The 19,316-nt window shown below is 31.4% G+C and overlaps 4 protein-coding genes across 4 annotated transcripts; 2 read left to right on the top strand and 2 right to left on the bottom strand.

Annotated features, from left to right (window-relative positions):
- Nucleotides 1–549: 549 nt before the first annotated feature.
- On the bottom strand, nt 550–3,782 carry LOC123692960 (zinc finger protein 830-like). The gene is made up of 4 exons (XM_045637810.1): nt 3,182–3,782; nt 3,000–3,100; nt 876–1,045; nt 550–722 (listed from the first exon to the last, which is right to left on the bottom strand). The coding sequence occupies exons 1-4, from the start codon at nt 3,657–3,659 to the stop codon at nt 575–577; spliced, it is 897 nt and encodes a 298-aa protein (XP_045493766.1). The 5' UTR covers nt 3,660–3,782; the 3' UTR covers nt 550–574.
- On the top strand, nt 1,290–2,671 carry LOC123692959 (ATP-dependent (S)-NAD(P)H-hydrate dehydratase). Its single transcript, XM_045637809.1, has 2 exons — nt 1,290–1,632; nt 1,875–2,671. Exons 1-2 carry the CDS (start codon nt 1,408–1,410, stop codon nt 2,613–2,615), a joined length of 966 nt encoding a protein of 321 aa, XP_045493765.1. The 5' UTR covers nt 1,290–1,407; the 3' UTR covers nt 2,616–2,671.
- Nucleotides 3,783–8,928: 5,146 nt separating the features above from the next.
- LOC123692958 (mitotic checkpoint serine/threonine-protein kinase BUB1 beta-like) lies at nt 8,929–17,327 on the top strand. Its single transcript, XM_045637808.1, has 15 exons — nt 8,929–9,075; nt 9,198–9,330; nt 9,641–9,845; nt 10,127–10,323; nt 10,907–11,156; nt 11,458–11,632; nt 11,789–11,928; nt 12,005–12,545; nt 12,630–12,814; nt 12,902–13,194; nt 13,831–15,787; nt 15,861–16,108; nt 16,201–16,297; nt 16,376–16,545; nt 16,783–17,327. The coding sequence occupies exons 2-15, from the start codon at nt 9,203–9,205 to the stop codon at nt 16,955–16,957; spliced, it is 4,761 nt and encodes a 1,586-aa protein (XP_045493764.1). The 5' UTR covers nt 8,929–9,075; nt 9,198–9,202; the 3' UTR covers nt 16,958–17,327.
- A 421-nt stretch (nt 17,328–17,748) lies between these two features.
- On the bottom strand, nt 17,749–19,029 carry LOC123693086 (tRNA (guanine-N(7)-)-methyltransferase non-catalytic subunit wuho). The gene has a single exon (XM_045638040.1). It carries the CDS (start codon nt 19,007–19,009, stop codon nt 17,894–17,896), a length of 1,116 nt encoding a protein of 371 aa, XP_045493996.1. The 5' UTR covers nt 19,010–19,029; the 3' UTR covers nt 17,749–17,893.
- Nucleotides 19,030–19,316: the final 287 nt, after the last annotated feature.

The raw sequence follows: 19,316 nt of genomic DNA, 5'->3' as shown, positions 1-19,316 counted from the left end.
GAACGAGGTTATTCGAATAGAATAATGTAGAGAGGCACTTCGGCTTACTTCGTCCAACTTTACCTCGCCTCGGCCGACTTCCGTTTGTTGTCGGTTTTTGCGCCCGAGTCAAAGGGCACGAAGTTACCCTAAGTTCGTTCTGAATAAAAATGTATGCGCTCTCGCGAAGTTGAACGAGTGTGTAGTGTAGCACCGCGGACTTCGGCCGAGTACTTCGCCGAGGAACTTCGCGAGTAGTGTAGAGGAGGCATGACACTCAACCGTCTGTAGATTAGGAGCCGCGACAAGTGACGTAGCTGAAGTGCTATCAGCTATGTGTAGGTATAAGAAACAGTAAAAAATACGCATAAACTGTTTCTTATACGCCAGTTACAAAAAGAATTGGTCAATTAATGAATGTGCTAATCCTAGTTTCGCATTTGTTGTGATAGCATTCCTTCATAATCTTGTAGCAATAGCTACATAGCACATCTCTAGTGGAAAAGCAACCTAATAATTAGAATAAAATTCAAGCTTAGTCAAATATCAACCATTAAATAAAAGAGTGTATTACTGGTGTACATTTTATTTTTAGTTAGCTATAAGATTTTTTCGCTCGCCAATCCAAAAATTCATTCAGATCTGCTTCACTATCAGAATCATTATCTTCATTTTCATCCATCACATCCATATCGGTAACTTTCTTTTTAGTTTCCTCTTTTTTCAATTCGAGGTCCAATACTCTGAAAACAGGACAAAAATAATATAATGCGGCTGACGCGTCTAAATGCCTTGCTCTGCAAAAATTACAATTTTTTTTTATACCAGTATAATATTATGATTCAAATACAATTATCCAAATACAGACAACAAGAGTATTTATATTAATATTGTACCTAGACCAATTCCTAATTTGCTCATCTATTTCATCTATCTGTCTCTCTGCTGTAGCTTCTTCCTGTTCACCAGCAATAATTTCAGCAGATGTAGTTGCTTCTTCTTTTATCTCTTTTTGGAATTTTTCCCATTCCTCTTCAACTGGATCTTTGTATTCAATATTTCGTGCCTGTTGAGTGAAAATATATTGGGATATTACTATTTATGAAATATTATCGTACACGCATGTAACAAGTATATAACTAAATTAGCCTTTTGAATGGAGAAATTGCATACTATTTACTGTATTTTGCTGCAGACAACGATTTTATCGGGAATGAACCGTCTACATCAGTCTACATGTATGATCGGGCCCTTATTTATGGCATGTGTCTAATGTCTCTAATGTCAATATTGTTATGACACTTGACAATTAATGTCAAAACTGTTGCTCAAAGTTGAAACTTCATCCCCAAAATCCAAATCCAAAATCAAGTAAATAATAAATATTGTTCTCGTTTCCAAAATAAATAAATATTTAATAATAAATCTATGTTCACGTTAAGAATATTAAGTAGAATATTTTTAAATACATTAAATATGTCAAAGGTCTCAACTGCACAAATGAATACGGCAGAGATATTAAAACTCGCACAATCATGTATACCTGCATTAGATAACAAAAAACATAAAGGTCAAGCTGGCAGAATAGGAATAATCGGGGGTTCATTAGAATACACAGGAGCTCCCTATTTTGCAGGAATAAGCGCTCTTAAAGTAAGTCATAATAATACTTAACAATACATAAATTGTGCAATTTTATATCTTTTTTTAACAATTTTCAAAACTTGTTATCTATACATGTATAAGCTTTTTCTATTTATCAACCAAATCAACACTAATGTAAAATGAAAATTTAATAAATATATCAATTCAAAATACTTAGAAGATCTTATTAACATTAATAATAATTGAATAAGTATATTAATATTTTAAAATAACACCTTACAACTTTTCAGGTAGGAGCTGATTTAGTACACATATTTTGTGCTTCACAAGCTGCTACAGTTATTAAATCTTATAGCCCCGAGTTGATTGTTCATCCTTTATTAGATGACAAGAATGCAGTTGAAAAGATTTCTCCTTGGTTTGAAAGATTGCATGCAATTGTTATTGGACCAGGATTAGGCAGAGACAGCAACATTTTTTCAGTCACATCTGAACTCATAAGAGTAATTCGTGAAAAACAAATACCTTTAGTTATAGACGCTGATGGTTTATTTCTTATAACTGAGAATTGTAATCTGATACAAGATTTTAATTCTCCCATAATATTAACTCCAAACAAGATAGAATTTGAACGTTTGTGTAATAAAATAGATATATCATCAAAACTAATTAACAAAGGAAGCAATATAACTATTTTAAAAAAGGGGGAAATTGACGAGCTTCTTAGTCCTAATGATAATGTTCGGTGGAGTTCAAATATTGGTGGGTCAGGTAGAAGATGTGGTGGCCAAGGAGACATTCTATCTGGATCAATAGCTACATTTTTGCACTGGACTTTACTTGGTACGGATAATATTTACAACGGAGAAAATGATAAACAACTTGTAGCTTCATCAATTGCATGTTATGGTGCATCGTTACTTGTTAGGAAATGCAACGAGGAAGCCTTCAAAATAAAGGGACGGAGTATGTTAGCCACTGATATGATTGAGTACATACATACTGTTTTTAATGATTTATATGAAAAATAATTACATAGAATTGTAAATAATTGGGTGTAAGGATAAAAATTATATTATGATGTTTAGTTTTTGATAGTAGTTATTTATTAACCAAAATCATTAAATTTTATTTGTATGAATTCAAGTTATTATTTATATTTCTTAGAATTAAAAATTAAAATTTACTTTCATTTTTTGTGAAAATATATGAACCTATGCTATAAAAAGAGGCTGTTTAGCGCAGCTCCATTAGTTTTGTTTATCAAATGTAAGGGTTAACTTATTAGGTATATTATTAAGAATATTCATGTTAATCTCATTGCCATAAAAAAAAAACAATGAAACATACAAATTGTTCCCAACTCCTCCTAACAAAATGGGAACTTTTGATTTGAAATTTGTATTATACATTACCTTTGCATCTAATATTGGATCATCGAAAAATCCCTCTGGAATTGGTTTAGTCAGCTTTGCCTCTTCATCAGCTTTTTTGTCTTCATCACCTTCATTGTCTTCTAAAAACCATAAAATGTTAAGAAAGTATAACATTTGAGTCATATAACATAACCTTAACAAGTGTATATATCAGAATTTACCTTTTATTCTATTATCCACATCTTCATTTGGTAAATTTAACGGCTTTCTTTTAATTTGTTCATCATGGTGTGAATATATGATTGGAACATCGTTTTTTGTTTTTTCAATAATATCAGGTTTCTTTTCAGGAGCATTTTTTAATATACCCTTAATTTTTTTCTCTTGTGGTGCGTCAGAAATTGAAGTTGCAAGCCTTTTTTTAACTTTTCCATCAGTAAAGTTATTAGTCAATTCTTTTAATTTTTTAGCTTGCTCAACATTACTTCTGTGTTGCTTACTATTAACATGGACTGGCCAAACATGTTCTGAACGGACAACAGAAGAACATAATACACAGGTTAACTGCCCAGCATTGTTGTATTTTGCAAGAGGATTTTGAATTTGTGCTGGCTTTTTATCTTTGCTTTTTCGTTCACTCATTAGCTTACGCATTTCATCTTGAGCTTTTTTCTTTTCCACTTGCATTTTTAGTGACATGTTTATTTATTACTGTACAGAGTTAGGTAAAGTCTCCAATAGAGTCAATTATTTATGTTATATTATAAATTTGAAATCAATTTTCAAAATCGTAATTTTATTAATTAATCTAGTTTTATTCGTTAGAAATAGAACTTTATTATAATTTGTAACATTTTGACAACCATGATCCATGACAAATGACAGTTGACACTTGACACCTTGTTGACACGGTCAAAAATGTCACAAGGAAACATGAAGGAAGGAAACCGTAGAATACTAAGAGCAATTAACCTATAGAGTACTTGTATCGAGCGTATACAATTTACATATATTTGTTTCTCTCTATCTAAAGAAAACGTCGTATGAAAGAATGAGACAGCTATAGACAACAAGCTACGTTTCAACATAGTCATGGCACCATTTTTACTATAGGTACGTATTTAGATAGATAGAAGGTGATAGTGATGGGATGTGCTTCAATCGATAAAATCGTGAATGTATTTTGCATTTACGGTTTCGTGAAATAATAAATAATAAAAAAACAAAACTTATAATTAATTTCAGTTGAATACATTATTTGTTTAATCCTACGTATATAATAAATGCGAAATTATGTGAGAAGGGATGTTACTCTTTCACTGCGGAACCGATTACAATGAAATTTTGTACATACACACATAGGTTAGGTTTTATCCCGGAAATCCCACGTGAACGGGAACTGTGCAGGATTTTCTTTAAAAACGCGGGCGGAAAGTTAGTACATTATAAAAGAAATTTTAAAACTTGAAATGTAATTTAAAATAAAGAAGGAAATGATGATAAAGTTAAAGGAGTGAGGAGAAAGGCACAGTCAGCATGAAGGAATCATGCAGCATTTTAACAAGTTAATAAAAGGACAGTCTTAATGAAAACATTTTCCTAACATCCTACTAATAAATCGAAAGTTTGTGAGGATGGATGTTTGTTACTCTTTCACGCGAATACTACTAAACCGATTACAATGAAATTTGGAAAAATTACTTTTGATCCCGTAAATCCAACAGGAATGGGAACTATGCGGGTTTTTCTTTGAAAACGCATGTATATTAAGTATGTATTTCAATAGTAGTTTCTCATCTATGAGAACTGTCATTTAATCAACCGTTTAATTTTCACATAGTTACACATTTAAAGTAGGTAACTTATGTGTAAAAAATTTCAAAATAAAAATTCACTCTCTTTAATCAAATGTATTTATTATCTACAGGAACAAAAAAAAACGTAAGCGTAAGATTGCACAATTCTTCTAGAGTATCCATCTTGATAACACGTAGGCTCAAAATGCAGTGAACACAATATTGCAAATTGTGGCGGCGTCCAATCAACTCATGTCTCACGTTTTATACCCATTTTTTATTTAGCTGAGGAAATCTAAAACAAAATGAATTTATTAATAATCTGAAAGAGAAATTAATAAACAACAAACGAAAACTAAAACACATAGGGCAAATAAAACAACCACGTGGTATGTTTTATTTTCCTGCGGTAAAAAATTTACATCTATTATTTGCAACAACAACTACATATAAATCTGATTTATGAAACAAAATAAATAAATCAACGTTAATATGAAATAGATTTTTTGTCATAAATCGATAATATTATACGCTAGATGTGTTACAACACTACGGTGGTAAACAAAATGCCAAACGTGATATTATTGTGACGTTTTTTAAAAATAATTTCATTATTTTATATTCCACAACCCCATAAAGTGGGTAAATGTTACAGTTACAACATAAAATTACAAAAAAGCGCTTGATAAAACCTTCAAATAGGTTTAAAACATAAATATTTATCAATTTGCTGAAAATCACTTACCGATGGAAAGATATTTTTACATTGTTTTTATCCAAAACTCCCATTCGACTAGAGATAGCCGGTTGCTAAACATACAATAGTTATTTTAGCACACTGACAAATAAAAAGAAACACTGTACACTTTATATTTTCTAAATATTTCGTTAAAAACACTTGACGCACTGAGCCCACCAGCTGGTTGGAAAACAAACTGACTGCCGGCGCGCTACGTTTGAAGACAGTGTAGATACTCTATCGCTATCTCAATCTGGCTTATGCTGTTATTGACTAAGAGTAAGTAGATTAGAAAATATGTATTTTGTTCTGTCTTAATATAAGAACTCTATAGGTTAATTGCTCTTAGGTAGAATATGGTAGTTACCACCTCAGAGCAATAAACCTATAGAGTTCTTATATTGAGACAGAACAAAATACATATTTTCTAATCTACTTACTCTTAGTCAATAACAGCAGAAGCCAGATTGAGATAGCGATAGAGTATCTGCACTGTCTTCAAACGTAGCGCGCCGGCTATATTTTGTTTGCCATCCAGCTGGAGGTCTCGGTGCATCAAGTGTTTTTAACGAAATATTTAGAAAATATAAAGTGTATAGTGTTTCTTTTTATTTGTCAGTGTGCTAAAATCACTATTGTATGTTTAGGTACCGGCTATCACTAGTCGAATAGGAGTTTTGGATGAAAACAATGAAAAAATATCTTTCCATCGGTAAGTGATTTTCAGCAAATTGATAAATATTTATGTTTTAACCCTATTTAAAGGTTTTATCAAGCGCTTTTTTATAATTCTATGTTGTAACTGTAACATTTACCCACTTTATGGGGTTGTGGAATACAAAAGAATTAAATAATTTTTAAAAAATGTCACAATATTTTCACGTTTGGCATTTTGTTTACCACAGTAGTGTTGTAACACTTCCAGCGTATATTATCGATTTATGACACAAAATCTATTTCATATTAACGTTGATTTATTTATTTTGTTTCTTATATCAGATTTATAAGTAGTTGTTGTTGCAAATAATAGATGTAAATTTTCTACAGCAGGAAAATAAAAAATACCACGTGGTTGTTTTATTTGACTTATGTGTTTAGTTTGTTGTTTATTATTTTCTCTTTTAGATTATTAATAAATTCATTTTGTTTTAGATTTCCAGAGCTAAATAAAAAATGGGTATAAAACATGAGACGAGTAGATTGGACCGTGGACGCCGTCGAAATTTGCTACATTGTGTTCACTGCATTTCGAGCCTGCGTGTTATCAAGATGGATACTCTAGAAGAATAATTGTGCAATCTTACGCTTACGTTTTTTTTTTTCCTGTACATTCTATATACATTTGATTAAAGAGAGTGAATTTTTATTTGTAATTTTTTTTACACATAAGTTACTTGTGTAACTATATGAAAATTAAACGGTTGATTAAATGACAGTTCTCATAGATGAGAAACTACTATTGAATTATACATACTTGATATACATGCGTTTTCAAAGAAAAACCCGCATAATTCCCATTCCTGTGAGATTTACGGGATCAAAAGTAATTTTTCCAAATTCCATTGTAATCGGTTTAGAAGTATTCGCGTGAAAGAGTAACAAACATCCATCATCACAAACTTTCGCTTTATTAGTAGGATGAAAGAAAAATGTTTTCTTTAAGACTGTCCTTTCTATCTTGTAAATTAGGTACATTTCAAGTTTTAAAATTTATTTTATAATATACTAGCTTTCCGCCCGCGTTTTTAAAGAAAATCCCGCACAGCAAAATCTATCCTATGTGTGTATGTACAAAATTTCATTGTAATCGGTTTGGCAGTGAAAGAGAAAGTTATCCATTCTCGCATAATTTCGCATTTATTATATTCGTAGGATTAAACAAATAATGTATTCAACTGAAATTAATTATTAATTTTGTTTTTTTTTTTATTATTTATTATTTCACAAAACCGTAAATGCAAAATGTATTCACGATTTTATCGATTAAAGCACATCCCATCACTATCACCTGCTATCTATCTAAATACGTACCTATAGTAAAAATGGTGCCATGACTATGTTGAAATGTAGCTTGCAGTCTATAGCTATCTCACTCTTTCATACGACGTTTTCTTTAGATAGAGAGAAACAAATATATGTAAATTATCCCCGTTTTCCAATTACAGCACTAGAGCGCATTATGCGGCATAATGCTGTTCCAACTACAGCAACGCTTCGCACAATCGAGCACTCTTAAAATTAATGCGCGTGAATTGATGCGTGCAATCGATTTATCATTAATTGTTGGAAAAAAATTTAAAGCTTTCGTTTCATTGTAGTTTTTTCGATATAATCAAAGTTAATTCAAATTGTGTTAAAAAAATAAATATAAGTATGGATGAAGGTAAAAACATTGAAAAAAATGTTAATGAAATAATCAAAATCCAAATTACTTAAAATAACCGTAAATAGTTTTCAACCAATTATTATGTATACCACTTTATTTACACATTAATGAGGTTGTTGCTAACTCTATGAATATTTTTTTTTCAACACTGAACTTAGCGCAACCTGCTGTTGCGTTTCACGTTCCAATTAAGCATCAGCATAATTCGGCATTGTGCGCCACTGAGTCGCATTATGCTCTGTAATTGGAAAACAGCCTATATACGCTCGATACAAGTACTCTATAGGTTTATTGCTCTGAGGTTACCACAGTTTAGTTAATAGGTAAAGTTTGGAAAATCCAAAAGTGCACGACCCATAATACGAATTTTCTTAATAACAAAGAATACGATCTATTTTACTTTGAATAAATAGGAAGCTATTAGAAGACTTCTTCGTGTGATAAAAGTATATCTGAATTAATGGTGTCACGAGATTTAATAAATGTGTTAAACAATCCTTAATTAAGGTAGATAATAATTTCTGTACCCCCTTGTTCTTAAATACTCCTAAAATCCTCAATATCTGATTTATTTTCTCAATTCTAATTTCTAAATAAGCTTCTAAATTTAGAAAGGTGTGTTCACAGAGCAAGTAATATTCTATAGACTTTTTGCTGTGAAGGGTAAAATGTTGCTATTGTACATTTGAAGATGCATTTTACTCTATGCTGTATTTTATTCTACATAATATTTTTAACAATATTTAAAACAAACCAATGATCATTTTTATGATTATTTAAATTAATAGAAATTATGTTAATATAAACTTAAATGTTATTCATATTGTAATTAATTATACAAATACATAAAAATCTACTTCAATTTATGTATCTACAAATCATGCTGCACTCAGTCAATAAATAAAAATTTGTCACACAAACAATGTATTCAACGTATTCAACATTCAAAGTTTTTTAAGCGAAATAAATAAATTTATAATTTTGCATTATATATAACGGTTAACTTTACATTTGAATGCAATCATAGACAATATTCTATCACAGTTTGTCACTTTGATTTGATACTGGATTCGTGCTTTAGCTTTACACTTTATTTTTCAGGATAATTAAGCATAATCATAAGCGTTTAACATTAATATATCCAATACGGCTTTTCTTTAAATATGTTTAACGAGTGATATCTTTATATAAAAGGCAAGAAGGATGTTTTATTTTTTCGTATTCTAACGCAATCATACCTTTTGAAAAAATCATATTTGTGGCCAGATTTTATGTGTTTACTCAATTTTTTGTGATAGCTGAGCTTCGTATTACAGTGACGATGGATATTGATGTAAGTAAAGAAAATATCCAACCTTTAAGAGGCGGCAGAAACCTTATGCAGTTGGGTACAGCCTTACAAGCTCAATCTGATGTTGATGCCCAAAAACAGCTGCAACATCAAAAAGAGTAAGTTTGTTTTTATTACGTTTTTTAAGAAAAAGTGGTTTCATCATAATAGTTCGACAATAGGACAAGTTAACTACACATGCTCTTATTTACCTTAAAATCCATTGATGATGTGGTCTAAAGTAAAGATTTATGTTGAAATAATTAAAGGTTCTTTAATTCAACACATTTATTTGTTATAAACAATTAAAAACATTTTATACTTATATTATTCACTTAAAATCACATAAAGACTTAATTTGTTGACTATAGGAATAACTTATATACATATAACATTTTGTTCAGTTCCCAATTTAATCTTTTATTGTAGAGAACATGAAGCAGCTATCAGACATTATCAGGGACCTGACCCCTTAGATCCTTGGTTTAATTACATACAATGGGTCGAGCAATCTTTTCCTAAACATGGTCATGAAGGTCACATGGATAAGTTAATTAAAGATTGCTTGCAATTATTTGAAAAGGATGAAAGATATTATCAAGACAGAAGGCTTATAAAACTATGGATTAAATATGTATGTATTTTGTTAAAAGAATCATGTATTGTTTATTTTCAAAATTATTATTTCTTATGCAATGTAATGGTTTGATGAAATAGCATTGGTACTATATTATATTAAGTAGTGAATAACTTTTCACTTATTTGATATCAAATGCTACTTAGATATATATTTTAAATTCTAATTCAGAGTTGTGTAACATGATGTTACATATAATTTCTATATTCAAGCTATAATTTACTAATACTTTTTACTTAGTAGTTTGTATGAAATGTATATATGTATTGTTTATTTAGATTGATTGCCTCTCAAACCCATTGGAGATATATCAAAGGTTGCATAACACTGGGATTGGTGTGGAGTGTTCTGAGTTCTACAGAGCGTGGGCTTGTTACTGTGAAGAGTCTGGAGATTATAAGAAAGCTAATCAAGTGTATATGTTGGGACTCCAGGCTAAAGCACAGCCGTTAGATGAATTGGAGCAGGCGCATATGTATGTTTTTTATTTTATTTCTTGATAAATTTTTCTAAAGACAGGTGTCCTTTACACAACAAATAGGTGTCAATGGAATGTACTAGGTAACTTCCTATTTTTGAGTTTTACTTTTAAATTCATTTCTTTATTGACTAAATAGGTATATGTTTTATAAAACTATAATAAGATCAGATTATGATTACCACTTATTTTAATGTTATTTATAGTTGAACTTGTTAAAAAATGAAAATTTCTAATGATCTCTTATAAATTGTGCAATTGTGCTTGAATGGCCATTTTAACAATTGTGACCTTGTTCAAGTAAATGCATTAATTTTATAACTAGGTTGTAAATATCAAATTACTTCATTACACTTTGTTTAGTCTGCCACATCTCCACATTTGTAATTAAAAAGGTGATTATTCAATCAAAACAATTTTTGACAAATAAATAAAAATTTCTGATCAAATAGTTGCAATATTATGTAACATGCATGCATGCATATTGTGTACATAAAATAATTCTCACAAACTTACAGTATTCAGCTATTATTGGTACCAAATACAAACTTGTAGAGTACAAATGTATATTCAATTGCAGGAATTTCCAGTTGTTTTTTGCACAGAGGATGTTACATGATGATTCTCCAACAAAAAGGAAGGCAGCATCTGCTCTTGCGGAAACCCGTTTGGCTCTCACTTCATTAAAGTCATTCAAGAGGCGTAACATAGCTAGTGTGCCTGTTCAAAGAATAGGCGACAGTATTAAAAGTACCACACCAGGAGTGGTGAGACAGCAAGGAAATGATGGGAGAAACCCAAATTCTAATGTCATGCTTAATGTTTTTGAGGTAAGTTTCTAATGTCTATGTTTGTATTATATCCAATTATTATGTAATCTTTAAATTATAGCCCATAATCTGTTCAATTATTACATGCTTTGATTCTTTGTATGTTGGAATGGGTAAGGATACTCTTATTGCACTAGTAGTAGTGGAAAGTTATATTATACCATACCATATTTAATTACATTACCATAATTATTAGTCAACAGCTGTATATTTATTTATATGTATTAAAATTATAGAGATAAGATAACAAACAACAATATTCTCTTAGCCACATTCAACAACTTGTATTATACTTATTTAGGATGCACCATCAACATCTCGTGCAACAATTCCTGTAGCAGAAGACCCAGGGCCTGCATCATTAGTTCAAGCTTGCAGTAACATCGAGAATGACAAAGAAGTGGGTATCTGGACCAACCCTAAAACGAAAATGGTTCACTCGCATATTGTACCACACCAACCACTGCCATTCACACGTAAGTCAAAATTATTAAAAATTGCTAGAAAAAATTTGCTTGCAAGTGCTTAAATAACTATCCTTTACCTAACTTTAATGTTATATTGCCCATAAAGTATTAATATTTAATGTATACAATGTTTTAATATATTTTTTTGTTTTTCCCATTCATTAGCTTATGAAGATACAGATGACGAACTTAGACTTTCAGCCAACCACCTGCCTTATTGTGTTGATGATTTAACATTTAATGTGCCTCTATGTGTACCTGATCCTGTAGATCCAACAAAAATATCCTGTTATAATAAATCTCAGGTAATTATTTCTACATATTTATTGGAATATTCTTTGAAGGTTATAAGTGTATAAAACTCTTTGTTTTTTATTCTAGGTATATGTTAATGATAAGGAGTACAGTTTAGAAGAAATAAGGTCAAGAAAGTATAATATAGAGAAAACATTAAAACCCAAAAGTGAAACAAATGAGGAATTGAGGCAAAAATTTAACATGAATGAAACACTCGCTCAATGTAGTGCATTAGAAACATTAGCCAATTGTGCTTTGGATAGTGAACAAGATCATATGTCGCAGCTAATGCCTCTAAGTACGCCTTGTTTGCAAAATTTTACAAAAGTCTCTTCAATACATTCTCCTGGGGAACCTAAAGTTTTTGTTAATTTAGATTCTAAAGAAGTCAGTGAACATGCTGCTAAGAATGTTGATGAGAATCGTAAGCCACAAGTAGATAAAGAAAATCAATTAAATCAACACACTTCTCCCAGTTATGGAGGTGAAAATGGTACAAATTATGGTAAAAACAATTTGATGGAAGAATTCAATAGAAGTTTGATGGGTAACCTTTTGGGAGATTCAGTTACTGTGAACACTAAAGAGGCCAGATGGGAGCTTAGAAACATATTTAATGACAATGGTAAGTGATCATCATACACTAATACATCTTACACTGGTTTGTGCTATAAAAACCATTTCTTTTTTATTTAAATATTATTTTTAGAACCATCAATGGTCCAGCCAATGGTACAAGAGCAATATGACGTGCCAAAATTTGATATACACGAAGATAGATCTATGACAATGGCATTGAATACAAAGAAGACCTATGAGCTGGCTGAAATGCAAAGTCTACCTAATGATAAAGAAAATGAGAAAAAATTTAATGCTCCTACTCAAATGCCTCAGGTATATATTCTATGTGTGCTTATTCACATATCACAATATCAAAATATTGTATTTGAAATCATATTAAATAATGTGTAAATTTTCCAGATCAATAAAACAGCTTACTATGAAGAGCCATCATGTACTCAAGTGTTCAATTTTAACATAAAGGATGCTAGCACTCCAAACATGTCACAGTTCAAAAAACCTATGAGTTCTATTGATCAGTCGAGTAAATATGCTACAATGCCGAAGTTCAATATAGACGATAGTGTGATGGAACATCAAGAACAGAATATAAAAAGGGAAGAGACCAAGCAACCTACTGATCAACATGTTACTGTAGATAATCAAGGAGGCGGCCTTTCTGTTATAATGGAAGCTACAAGAGAGTATAATAGGTGAGCGATAATTGTTTTGTACATTTTAGTTTATAGTTTTGTTTGTAATTTTGTACACGTAACTATAATTTTTTTTTAATAGACTTAATAAACCTCATATGATATTTAAAAGGTAAAAATATAAAAAAAACATATAGTGTGTATAGATTACAGCATTTACGTAACATTTATTTTCAAGTATATTGTACTTACATATTATAATGTATATTGTACATTGAGCATTTGTTGTGTTATATTTTAATGTTGCTCAAAAACTATGTTCAGTGTTTTGTTCCATCCTGATTTTGAAATCAAAGAGTAAGAGAATATTGATGTAACATTTTATCGAACAAAAACACGATCGCGGACGACACAATCCTTTCTTCTATTGCAAAAAGTTCAAAACAAAATGTAACCAAGGTAGTAGGTACAACAAAATATTACAGATAAATGCTCACAACAACATTGTGAGTTATAACATTTGATTCGTAGGAATGTTACATCACAGCTACTACTACTATATACCATTCGAAATAACGTTATTTTACATTATAGTCCATATCAACCATAATATTATATTTATATCATCGAGTTTCATTATAGTATAATAGTTCAGCAGTTGTCACCACTTTTCATTAAATCTGTCAAATTTTGCAGCAAATCGGGATCTAGCTCTTCTGGCCAATCCACAAGAACAAACTTCACTGGTTACACAACAAACTTTGATTCAATGTATAATCACAACGATCCAATGCATCAAAGTAAGAGAGCATCTATGCCAGCCCAAGCTAGGTTGCCAAATGGGCAATTTGCAAGGGCTGGACCTCAAAAACGGGAAGAAAGTAATGCGGGACCTATGCCTTCTCCTGCCGTGCCTTATCATACACACGATCATCAGTACCAAAAACCTGTGCCTCAAAATTATAATAATGGTTACAATTCACAAAATTCAATGCACTTTCAACAAAATTATAACTACCAACAAGGATACTCCAATAATCAGATGATAAACCAGCAACAAATGCAAGGCTTTGGAAGTCCTAATCCTAATGTTTATCATAGTCCACAGCATCCAGGTATGCAAAGTCCCCATGAAATGAAGCCCCCAGTTCAATCGGTGCCTACTGGTTTCCAAAGTCCGACGTATTCTAATCAAATGGGGTATCGTAGTCCAGGCCACGCAATGATGAGCCCTCAACATAACTTTTCGGGTAGACAAGACTATCATTACGCTAATCAACCTGACAGACAAAACATGTATGCTAACCAACAGCAAGCTGCAATGTTCCAAAGCCCAACCCATCAACAACAGTATCAAAACTCCCAGTATTACCAAAGACCTAGTCAGCTTCCAGCTCAAAGCCAAGCCTATAGTCAGCAAAACTTTCATGGCATGCAAAGTCAATATACAAATGCTAATATGTTCACTAACACTAGCCATCACACTACTAGCCCCAACTATAGTACAGTACAAAGTCCATACAGGCATCCTCCTAAACCTGTTGAAGTTAATCAATCTGGATATGGCATGAATAATAATAATCAGCCTTTCCAAGTTTACCAAAGTCCTCAGCAATCACAAAGTAACTTCAGAAATACTTCGTCGCATAATGTATCGCAAGGATCGTATGGTGATGTACAGATGCGCCAAGATGTTAACAATACAGTTAAAGAAGAAATGGACAAAAATGCTATTGTTAAAAATTCAACTCCCCATAAAAGCCCTACAGCTGCACTGCGAAACATCAGACACGACCAGCCGAATATTAAAATGGGACAAAATTCACCAGATGTTGGATTTTCTAATCAGTTCCTGAACTTCATTACCAATAGAAATGAACCTAAAGATAACGCAAATACTCCTAAATTTACCAATAGCCCAAGTATATCTCAAAAAATGCATAAAAATCTCTATGTATCGAGTCCTGAACAAGCGCAAATTCCGCCATCTTCTGGGCTTTCGGATTCAGACAGTAAAGATGGTATGACAGCTCAACCTGCTACGCCAATTCAATCCGCTAAAGTTACTCATATGATAGATAAAAACAAAGATATTTCTAAGCGACAGTTAGATTTCGAACATAGAGTTGACATTCAATCTGAAGACAGCAGGGACTCTGTTAGTAAGGAAAGCCGAATCTCATCTGTATACTCGCGACACTCGGACTTCCAATCGGATGGCTATGGCATGGATGTTGATAGTGAAAATAGTATGGAGTGTGCAGCATTCAAATCAAACCATTCCATATCCATGATAGACACGACAGATATTCCACGGCCGGCTGACATCGACTTTCCTAAAATAATTGATCCATTCAACAAGAAAATGTTAACTTCATTGTTAGAGTATGTGAAATTTCCGAACAAAACTCATGCAGATGGTTATAACGAAGTAAAGTCAATTCCGAAATTGCAACTAGCAACAGTAATGACTGTAGGAGGATCTAAGTTTTCTGTCGAAAAGCAGCTAGGTAAAGGAAATTATGGGGCAGTGTTTTTGTGCTTAGACCTTCATAGTAATAAATCAGTCGCTGTTAAATATCAAAAGCCAAGTCGGCCTTGGGAGTTTTACATTTGTCAAGAAATAAAAGCCAGAATAAAGGATCCCTTTATGGTAAATATTACTATATCTTAAAATTGAATTTAGTTTCAATATTATTCCTTCCAAATTACAACTTTTTTAACAGCTTCCAGGTTATATGGACATAACGACAGCTTTTCTTGGAGACAATGCTAGCTTGTTTGTATCAGAATATTCTAAATATGGATCTTTGTTGGATGTCGCGAATAAAGTACGTGTAGCTACCTCAAAATGTATTAACGAGTTTATTGTTATATTGTTGACGTCGGAGATGTTGTCCATAGTCCATTATCTTCACAAGGCGCAGATCATTCACGCTGACATAAAACCTGACAACTTTTTGTTGATGAAAATGTAAGTATTATTTTGTAGCACCTAGGTATTTAGATTTCATGTTAATACGAGTTCATTAAAGTTAGTTATTCATGTATACCATAATTTTACAGACCAACACAAGAATGGCGAACTCCTTCCCTTCAGCTAATAGATTTAGGTTGTGCAATAGACATGTCATTGTTCCCAGAGGGAACAACATTTAGAGAGGTAATTTATTTAGTTTATGTTTATTTTTATCTATGAAACTTTGAATTGAATGAACTCATATGTTACTACGTGTTTTAGTTAATTGCAACAGAAGGATTTACATGCACTGAGATGAGAGAAGGCAAACCGTGGACATATCAAACAGATTTGTATTGTTTGGCTGGCACCATTCATGTTATTCTAATGGGAAGCTACATGAAGGTAGCTAATCGTTTAGGTCAATGGAACATTGATAAGAAACTACCTAGGTAATTATAATTTTGTGACATAGACAATTTTTTTGAATTGTTTGTATTGGTGTGATTATTTCAATACAGTTAAAGAAGTATTCAACCATGTAGAGCTTTTTAATGTGGTATTATCAATGTCTGACTGAAGGTTTATATTATAATGCTTTGATATATTACAGATTCATATCTATGTTTATTGTGAAAAAAAAAATATTAATTTGGTATCAATATTCAAGTCTGTATTGGTTTTTATAGGTACATGAAGGTGAGTTTATGGGATAAAATATTTACGACTCTGCTCAATGTGCCTGACTGCAACAATCTACCTGACCTTATGGATCTCAAAGCAGATGTAGATAATGTTTTGAATGAAATGGACAGTCTCGGTTCTCAACTCCGTAACTTTGCTAATGTGCTTAAATGTAGGTAAATAAAAATTAATTAAAGAAAATTGTATTTATTGCATTTAGGAATTATAATGATTGTAAATCTGTATTATTAAATATACAAGTTATAATTGATGAATTTCATGGAAAATGTAAGGCCTTCTAGATCTTGTGTTACTGGCAATAATATCTGAATCTAACAGTTTTAACATATTTTAATTGTTGTGTTTAGTTAAAATTGTGATAATGTATTTTTAGTTTTTCTTTGTTAGTATATTATGAATACTTGGCTTAGCTCTTCTTGTTAGGTGAATGTTGAGACATTACTTAGATTTCGTTTATTTTTGTAAAACATTGTGCACTTCATATCTTGGTTGGATTGTAATGACAAATAAACAAACACATGTTTAAAAATTGTTTTATTTATTCGCGTCAACAAAAATAACCTGTCTTGTATGAAAAACAATAAATAATCATAATAAAAAAAAATAAAAAACATTTTATGCATTTAGTAAATTGCTGCGTACTCTCTTCATTGATATTGATATGATAAGGTGTTTTACCTCATGAAAAAAATTGCAGTACTTTAACAATAAGCTTATTTCTCTACATTAATAATTGATGAGGATAAAATTTGTCTATTTTATATAGTACTAGGTTTCCGCCCGCGGCTTCGCCCGCGCAGTCAAAGAAAAACCCGCATAGTTCCCGTTCCCGTGGGATTTACGGGATTGCGTCATTTTCCCGGGATAAAAAGTAGCCTATGTCCTTTCTCGGGTATCAAAATATCTCCATACCAAATTTAATGAAAATTGGTTCAGTAGTTTAGGCGTGATTGAGTAACAGACAGACAGATAGACAGAGTTACTTTCGCATTTATAATATTAGTATGGATTATGTGGTAATAATTCAAATTAAGTTTTGCGTAAAATAAAATTCCATTCCATTCCATTCCATTTTCTCTACGATTAGATCATGATTCATGATGATTTTTCAATTCTATTCTTTTTCCTTTCTTGATATTCTTGTACATTATCAAACTTTCTCTTAAAAAGTACTTTTATATATTCAAAGTCATTTTTGATCACTGTTGCAGTTTCCTTTTCATCAAACATTGTAATTGTTTTTAACATATTAATAGTCACTTTGTCATTTTCATATAGAACTTCAAATTCAGCTAAACTGCTTGTGCTACTGTCGAAAACGAAAAGGGTCATATTGTAAAATCGTATACAGGCCGGAAAATAATTGAGAACAATCTTATCAACTAATTTATAATTCACTTTACATTCTGTTGTTTCTATACTATAAATAAGTATACTATTTAATGAATGAACTGTAACAGCTATTAAACTTGTGGATTCATTTAACTTAGTTGCAGATAAGTGTACAATTGGAAGGCTATCTACTTCAATGCCATTTTCATCCATGGTTTTCTTAAATTCCATTTGGAGTGTTTGGTCACTTATATCCAGTTTTGTTTCAATAGTACAAGAGAGATGCCCTTTTATGAAATCCCAACATTTTATGCTCCCATCACCTGAAGCGCTAATTAAATATTTATCATCATGTGGTAAGAATTCTATGTGATTAACAAATTCTTTATGTCCAAGACAATATGTCTGTATATTATATGTGTTCGGATAGCTGGAAACTCGAATTTTTTCATCTCTGTCTGATGATATTAGATAGTTACCATCTTTGCTTTGTAAAACATTGAGGAGAAGACTTAGATGACCCAGCAGTTTCGTTCCACCTTCATCACTTATTATATCATAAAATAAGACATCGCCAGTCTTATCTGCCACAAATAAGTGAGTATTTTCTGCACCGAATCTTATTTTGCTAGCACTTCTAGGCAGGACAAATGACTTATACAATTTAAGGCCAGGTAATTCGTACACAATCAGGTTCTTTGCCGAAGTTAATATAGCTATATATTTAGAATCGTTGGAAATAGTGATATCACACACATATTCTTCAGCACCGGTTGAGTTTTGTAAATTTATAACATTATGTTTATCGTTAATGTAACAGTCAATGAAACTTCCTTTAGAAACTACAATTGTATTATTGATTACAGCTATGCAATGCATGGTGTATTACTTAAACTGTATTAAAGCTATATACCAACAATTACATTAATGTTGTACATAACCTAAAACTGCTAAAACTTTTAATTTGTTTTTTTGAGTTTTTGACAATAATTTGACATTATTTTGACGTATTGAAAATGATCTTTTTTTTTTTTTAATAATTTATTCATAACCATGGATACAAGTCCTTCAGTCGCAATCTTAAAGTAATATACATTTCAATATAATTGAAAATGATCATCCGGAAAGTGTTGCTAACTGACCGAAAAGTTTTAATATCTTAATTTTCATAAAGCAGGTTTAAAAT

This window comes from Colias croceus, chromosome 7 (assembly GCF_905220415.1).
Source record: "Colias croceus chromosome 7, ilColCroc2.1".
Lineage (NCBI taxonomy): Eukaryota > Metazoa > Arthropoda > Insecta > Lepidoptera > Pieridae > Colias > Colias croceus.
Note: the sequence above shows the minus strand (reverse complement) of the source record. Positions and strands in the feature narration are given on the sequence as shown.

What these genes read in the sequence shown, in the direction of transcription:
- LOC123693086 (XM_045638040.1), bottom strand. Translation starts at nt 19,009, where the DNA reads ATGCATTGCATAGCTGTAATCAATAATACAATTGTAGTTTCTAAAGGA.
- LOC123692960 (XM_045637810.1), bottom strand. Translation starts at nt 3,659, where the DNA reads ATGTCACTAAAAATGCAAGTGGAAAAGAAAAAAGCTCAAGATGAAATG. An exon ending in TGTGGATAATAGAATAAAAG is followed by an intron (nt 3,101 to 3,181) that starts GTAAATTCTGAT and finishes TATGGTTTTTAG; the next exon opens with AAGACAATGAAGGTGATGAA. An exon ending in CAAATTAGGAATTGGTCTAG is followed by an intron (nt 723 to 875) that starts GTACAATATTAA and finishes TCCTGTTTTCAG; the next exon opens with AGTATTGGACCTCGAATTGA.
- LOC123692958 (XM_045637808.1), top strand. Translation starts at nt 9,203, where the DNA reads ATGGATATTGATGTAAGTAAAGAAAATATCCAACCTTTAAGAGGCGGC. An exon ending in TAAAACTATGGATTAAATAT is followed by an intron (nt 9,846 to 10,126) that starts GTATGTATTTTG and finishes TTGTTTATTTAG; the next exon opens with ATTGATTGCCTCTCAAACCC. An exon ending in ATTGATAAGAAACTACCTAG is followed by an intron (nt 16,546 to 16,782) that starts GTAATTATAATT and finishes TGGTTTTTATAG; the next exon opens with GTACATGAAGGTGAGTTTAT.
- LOC123692959 (XM_045637809.1), top strand. Translation starts at nt 1,408, where the DNA reads ATGTTCACGTTAAGAATATTAAGTAGAATATTTTTAAATACATTAAAT. An exon ending in CAGGAATAAGCGCTCTTAAA is followed by an intron (nt 1,633 to 1,874) that starts GTAAGTCATAAT and finishes ACAACTTTTCAG; the next exon opens with GTAGGAGCTGATTTAGTACA.